Here is a 6,460-nt window from a genome sequence, read left to right as displayed (position 1 = left end):
TGGGTGGGTTGGTGAGTGTGTTGGTGGATGTATGTATGGATGAAGAGATGCATAGATGAGTGGATAGATGGGTGAATGGGTGGATGGATGGATGGATGGATGGATGGTTGGATGAGTGGGCAGGCAAATGAATGGATTGATGGGTGTATGGATTGGTAGATGGGTAGATGAATAAATGGATAGATGAATGAATGAGTGGATGGATAGATGGGTGGGTAGATGAGTGAATAGATGGACGAGCGGATGGTTGGGTGGGTGAATGGATGAATCCATGGGTATATGAATCGATAGGTGGGTAGATTAATAAATGGATAGATCAATGCTTGGGTGGGCGGATGGATGGGCTGGTCATCGGCGGGCATATGAAGTGACAGGCGGGTAGATGGATAGGTAGATAAATAGTGGGTAGATGGATGGATGGATGGATGGATGGGTAGATGAGTCGATGAGTGGATAGAGGGGATGAGTAAGTGGATGGGTGGGTGGGTGGTGGTATGGATGGGCGGATGGACAAATGGATGGACAAATGGATGGATGAGTATATGGACTGATAGGTGAGTAGATGATGGACGGGTGGGTGAATGGATGGATGATGGGTGCATGGTTGTGTATGGGCGGATGGCTGGATGAGCAGGTGGGTGGATGGATGACCGGGTGGATAGATGGATGGGGAGGTGGGTGGATAGATGGACGGGTGGATGAGCGGCTGGGTGGGTGAGTGGATGGATGAATGGCTGTGTGGGTGAATGGACAGATCACTGGGCATCTTGATTGATAAGGAGGTAGATGAATAAATGGATAGACGAGTGAATGGGTGGGCGGGTGGATGGATGGGTGGATGTGTATATGGATTGATAGACGGGTAGATAAAAAGATGGACGAATGGGTAGATGGATGGGTGCTTGGATGGATGAGTAGAGGAGTGGATGGATGGATGGATGGACGGATGGATGATAGATGTGAATAGATGGGTGATGGTGGATGAATGGGCAGATGAATGGGCAGGTGGGTAAACAGGTAGACGGAAGGGGGAATGATTATGCGAATGGATGGATGGCTGGATCATTGGGCAGGTGATTGTGTGGATGGATGAGTCACTGGACTGACATAATGAACTCCTCATCTTTTTTTAGGTTATTGACATTTTTTTCCTGAGTTGTAGTCTCACTCTATCACCCAGGCTGGAGTGCAAGGGCACACTCGTGGCCACCCTAGCCTTGAACTGCTGGGCTGCAGCAATCCTTCCGCCTCAGCCTTCGAAGTAGCCGGAGCCGGAACTACAGGCCCACACTACCACACCTGGCTAATTTTTTTGATTTATTGTGGAGATGAGGTCTCGCCAATTTGCCCAGGCTTGTCTTGAAACTGCAGGGTTAGGCAATCCACTCGTCTTGGCCTACCAAAATTCTGGGATTACAGGCTGAGCAACCGAGCCCAGCCAATTATTAACTTCTTTTATGGGCTGGGGCAGCATCTTCAACTTTTTGTATCTCCCTTACTCCAGACCATCCAGGCTCAGGCTGAGCCTACATTAAGCCTCAATAAAAGCACGATTAAGGAATTAATTAACTAAGCAACCAAATGAAATAAAAGTCATGCTGATCTGAGCAAAATAAGGAGGGTGGATTGTCCAGCCTGTCCCTTGCCACACCCTCCCCCCCCACCATCAAGGCTCTGGACTTGGTCCAGCCCCTCAGCCTGTCACACTTGAGACTTTAGGAATAAACCTGAGTCCTCTCAGGGACAGTGGCTAGTGTCCCACTGTACAAAAGGCTTTGCTTACTGATGGGAAAAATCCAGGCACCTTAGACTCTCCAAAGGAAACAGAAGTAGAACATGAGTCTCAACTCTCTGGGCAGGAAGGAACCCTACCTCTGGCTAAGGAATTAGCTTATCGGGGAAGAAAATTGCACAGCTTGCCAGTGTTGGCATTCCTTGGTCTTCCCTGGGCCATTGTGTCCTGTGGGACCCACTGGATCTGACATGCTTTCAGAGGGAAAAGGAGTTAGACATGCTCAGTAAGATCAGAAGGGCCTCCTGAGAGCAAAAAACTTACAACCAGAGTCAAGCATGGAAGTCAAGATGGAGGGCCACGATTCCCCAGCCCTGAAGTCGGTGGCTCAGGGACAAAGTCCAGGTGGGGGGGCTGGAGAATGAAGAGGGAGCTGGACGCCTTATGTTTGGATTCTAGGACAATCATAGTCCTGGAACCCTGCCACCATCCAGCTCTGAGACTCTAAGCGTGTTTGCCTCCTCACTGGGCCTTAGTCCCCCCATCTGTAAAATGGAACTCCAGGCCCTGTCTACCTGACCTACGAGGCTCTTGTGAGTTCCAGCCACAAGGTGGGCATGCCAGCAGGCAGAGGAACACAGTGCCCCAAGTGCCCCATGGCGCTCTAACTTCAGGCTCATCCACATGGCTCTCCAGGGTTGTCTTTGAAAACAGGAGCTCCCCTGGGCAACGAGGTGATAGAGGAACAGGTATGGTCGACAGAGATGTGGTCACATCTCTTCTCCTCCCAAGCAACTTTGGTGGCTCCAGGAACAGACATGACCCGGGGACTGGCCTCAGGTATGCAAAGAGTCCGCCAAGCCTTGCTGCAGTTTCAGCTCAAGAGAAGATGTTTACTGCCAGAGGGGAGGTCCATACAGCAGTCTGCTCCCCTCCAGGAGGGGACAGAGGAAGGAAGGGGAGGTGAGAGAAGGGGGGGAAAGGAGAGAGAAGGGACAGTGAGGAAGTGAGGGAGGGGACCCAGACACCCAGTGAAGGTTAGACAGCCCAGCTGGACAGTCCAACTTGCTGGTGATGACTAGGTGTGGCTTTGCCTCCGTGGCTTGAGCTGAGAGGGTCCCCTGAGCAGCAAGCTGGCCCATTTCCCATCCTCTCAGAGACCCTCTCAACGCTGGTAGGAGAGCCCACTGGATATCACCACATAACCCTGAAGGAAAGAAAACCATGGACCAGGTCAGAGGCTGTATGAGGCCAGGCGGGACCCCCAGCTGCCCCATCAGACTGGCTCTGAGCTCATGCTTGCCACATGTCCTGAGGAGAGTCCTTTGCCTCTCTGGGCCCAGTTTCCTAGCCTGCCACGTGGGGGTGATAGCAGCACCCACCTTGCCAGGTACTGTGAGGACACAGTGAGATCCCCAGGGGAAGTGCTTGGCTGTGGTCAGCACCATCACTGTCTTATGACTGGAGTCCAGAGCCACTGCGTGCCTTCTGCAAGTCCAAGTCTCCCCAGCAGAGCGGCTCCCCCAGCTGCCCCACTCTGCACTGCAGAGACGCTCTGGAGGGCTCTAACCTTTCATTCAACCCCCCCCCCCCCCCCCCCCCCCCCCCCCCCCCCCCCCCCCCCCCCCCCCCCCCCCCCCCCCCCCCCCCCCCCCCCCCCCCCCCCCCCCCCCCCCACGCCTTCACTGAGCCTCTCCTGCAAGCTCAGCCCTGCAACAGAGACCCAGCAGAGAAAGAGGCCTGGCTCTGCCCAACATCGCTCATGGTCCAGGGCTTCCTGGCCCATCACCGCAGCCACAAGCCTCGTGTGGCCAATTAGGTGGAAATTAATTCAAATAAAATAAAACTAAACACTGCTCTGCAGTGGCTCCAGTCCAGTGCTCAGAAGCCACATGTGCCCGTGGTCACTGTGGTTGCTGCCTTGGACAGCTCAAGGTTCCATTCCTGCAGAAAATGCCATTGGACAGGACTGGATGAGGGATCTTTGGCTCCCGGCCTGGGTGGCTGACTCGTGAGCACTATGGGGCTTAGCCACAGCCTAAGCCTGTTGGGGGAGTCTCAGGGAAGTTCCCACAAATGGCCCTGCTCCTCTGCATACCCTTGTTCCTCCTCACAGGGGAGAGAACTGCCCCCACTTCCCCAAGTCCAGCCTCTCTCCAGGGGCGAACAAGAGCCCCTGGTCACACCCAAAGGCTCTTACCTCATAGACAAAAACCTCGGGGTTGGCGTAGTAGAGGTTTACCACATTGGGGAGGGCGATTCCCATGCCCAGGAGAGCTGCAGGGGGAGAGGAGAAGTCAGCTCAGCAGGAAGCAGGAACGGGTCACCACCTAGAGCTGGCCCCGAGCTGAAGTTCTCACGTGCATGGTGGCACTGAGTCTTCGCAGACACCCAGGTGGTGGACACCATCGTTATCATACCCATTTCACAGAAAGGAAAACTGAGGCTCCGAGAAGGAAAGGAACTTAGCAAAGATCACACAGCTGCCGGGCTCCAGGGACCTCCCTCTTCACCTCGGAGCCTGGGAGGTGGGCAGTGGCCAGGACTGAGCACAGGGCAGGTGTGGGGTCAGGGAGGGACCAGAGGATGGAAGGCAGGGCTCACCATTGAGGTGGTTCAGCAGGGGCTTCTCAAATACACTGCCCATGAGTGCATGCACTTGATCCGTCTGCGGCCAGAGCCAAGGCGATGGGCCCACTCCAGTTGAGGGGCCAGGGAGACGGACAGTTAGGCACGAACATCAACACACGCACACAGACAGACAGCGGCGGCGGAGGCGGAGGGAGGAGGGCGGCCCATCACATCTTGGGCTCACGGGGAGCCCGGCTACGCCCCGGGGCTGGGTCAGCCTCCTGGGGTTCAATACCAGAGCCATGCTTGCCTAAGGGGAGTCTGGGGACGAGCAGTGACTCGCCTGCACTCACAAACAGTGTGACCAGCAGGTGGACTGGCCAGCAGACGGCCTAACACAGATGACCAGCAGGCTGACAGCTGAGAGAGACATAATGGCATGCTGACTGACAAGTGGACGCGTGGTGGCCAGTGGTGCCACCACATCCTCTGACTGAAGGGACAGCCACACTGACTTGTCCAGCTGGCCAGTGGACTCCTGGGCTGAAAGCTGGGTGACGAATCATCGACTACCAGGAAGAATGCCAGGCAGGCTGTCCCCCAAGCCCCTGGGGAAGCCTGATTATGGCGGCACCCAGAATCAGGTGAGGCTTGCCCCACCCGGGAGAAGGATCTCTGGAGACCCCAGTCCCACACTCACATCAACGAAGCCCACATTGGATGAGGCCACCAAGAGCTGGACATCCCTGGAAGAGAGGCAGAGACTTCAGGAAGGGGCCTAGCACCTCCCACCCCAGACTCCCCTGCCTGACACTGCGACCAGGGTGCAGTGACCCATTGCCCAGAAGAACACACTGAGGCTGCTGGGCCGGGGTCTCTCTCACCCCAGCACAGACGTGGTGCCCTGAAGTTTCACCCTGGACACAGAGAGCTGGAGGCGCAAGTTCACGACCTGGGTACGTGGGGAGAGCAGGATCAGAGGGCACAGAGCATAAGGGAGCCTGCCGCGGCCGCCAGCCACCCAGCCTCCCACCCACCCCCATGGGTGTCTGGGAGCACCCCCTATGCTAGGCCTTGCACAGAGCATAAGGGAGCCTGCTGCGGCCGCCAACCACCCAGCCTCCCACCCACCCCCACGGGTGTCTGTGGAGCACCCCCTGTGCTAGGCCTTGCACGGAGCACTGAGAGGGACCAGCGTGGTAGACAGGTCTCTGCCCAGGAGCCCACCCCAGGCCGGTGGGGCGCCAACAATAACCAGAATATCTGGACAGGATCCTGCCGGAGAGCAGCCGCCCCAGACTGAGACCTGAAAGAGGAGGAGGAGCCAGCCACGCCAAGAGCCAGGGCAGAAGAATCCTAGGCACTTGCAAAGGTCCCGAGGCAGGAATGTCCTGACATGTTCAAGCAACAGTGAGGAGATCGGTCTGAACAGAACCAAGCAAGTGCAGAGAGTACAGGCGGGAGTGAGGTCTTGAGAGCTGCCCGCCTGGCCTGGCCACTCACCACGTCCAGGGAGAAGAGGGACTGGAAGGCGGAGTTGGAGGCCGCGGCCAGGACCTCCACGAAGGGCTGCAGCCGCAGAGTGGCGTTGTTGGTGCGGAGAGTGACTACGGGCGTGGCCCCCAGCCGTACCTTGAGCACCACAGGCATGGGCTGAGGAAACTGGCGGGCCACCTGGGAGGCAGAGAGGAGGAGGCCCACTGGGGCGAGGCCGCCAGGCTCTTCATTCCATCGATCCTCAAGCGCCGATGAGGCCGCCACTGTGAGGGCTGCAGGCGTGGGTGCTCCCCAGGTGGCTGGCCAGATGAGAGGCCTGCGCTTCCCCCAGCAGGTGGCCGCTGAGCCTGGTCTTGGAGTCCCTCCAGGCAGCAGGCACTCTTGGGCATAGGCACAGGGGGACCAGCGAGCAAGACATCTGGGCAGAGGAGGGGCTCTCCCAACGTGGGGCGGGTACACGGGCAGGCGCTGACCCCGCTTGGGACAGGCGAGAGCAGCTGAGGCCCCAAGCCCGGAGAGCCACCACCTACGCCCACACCCCAGCCCTGGAGAAGAGCCTGCGGGGAGAGCGTGGGTGCGTGACGGGGGGAAGCCCAGGCGGAGCGTCACCAACCTCGGGGATGAGCCGGCCCAGGGTGGAGGTGTTCAGTGGGTTGTCCT

General features: G+C 57.6%; 1 protein-coding gene across 1 annotated transcript in view; it reads right to left on the bottom strand.

Moving 5' to 3' along the window:
• Positions 1-2,897: 2,897 nt before the first annotated feature.
• BPIFB2 (BPI fold containing family B member 2) overlaps positions 2,898-6,460 on the bottom strand; it is a 14,695-nt gene continuing 11,132 nt past the window's right edge. The window contains exons 9-15 of the mRNA XM_008056316.1: positions 6,414-6,458; positions 5,807-5,977; positions 5,188-5,255; positions 5,004-5,049; positions 4,337-4,400; positions 3,933-4,009; positions 2,898-2,939 (exon numbers count right to left, since the gene is read on the bottom strand). Of these exons, the coding sequence (XP_008054507.1) occupies positions 2,898-2,939; positions 3,933-4,009; positions 4,337-4,400; positions 5,004-5,049; positions 5,188-5,255; positions 5,807-5,977; positions 6,414-6,458 (513 nt within the window). The remainder of the gene's footprint in view (positions 2,940-3,932; positions 4,010-4,336; positions 4,401-5,003; positions 5,050-5,187; positions 5,256-5,806; positions 5,978-6,413; positions 6,459-6,460) is intronic.

Source organism: Carlito syrichta, unplaced genomic scaffold (genome assembly GCF_000164805.1).
Source record: "Carlito syrichta isolate Samal-C Ts95f unplaced genomic scaffold, Tarsius_syrichta-2.0.1 Scaffold302319, whole genome shotgun sequence".
Taxonomy (NCBI): Eukaryota; Metazoa; Chordata; class Mammalia; order Primates; family Tarsiidae; genus Carlito; species Carlito syrichta.
The sequence above is the reverse complement of the archived record's forward strand: the minus strand, read 5'-3'. Positions and strand labels throughout refer to the sequence as shown.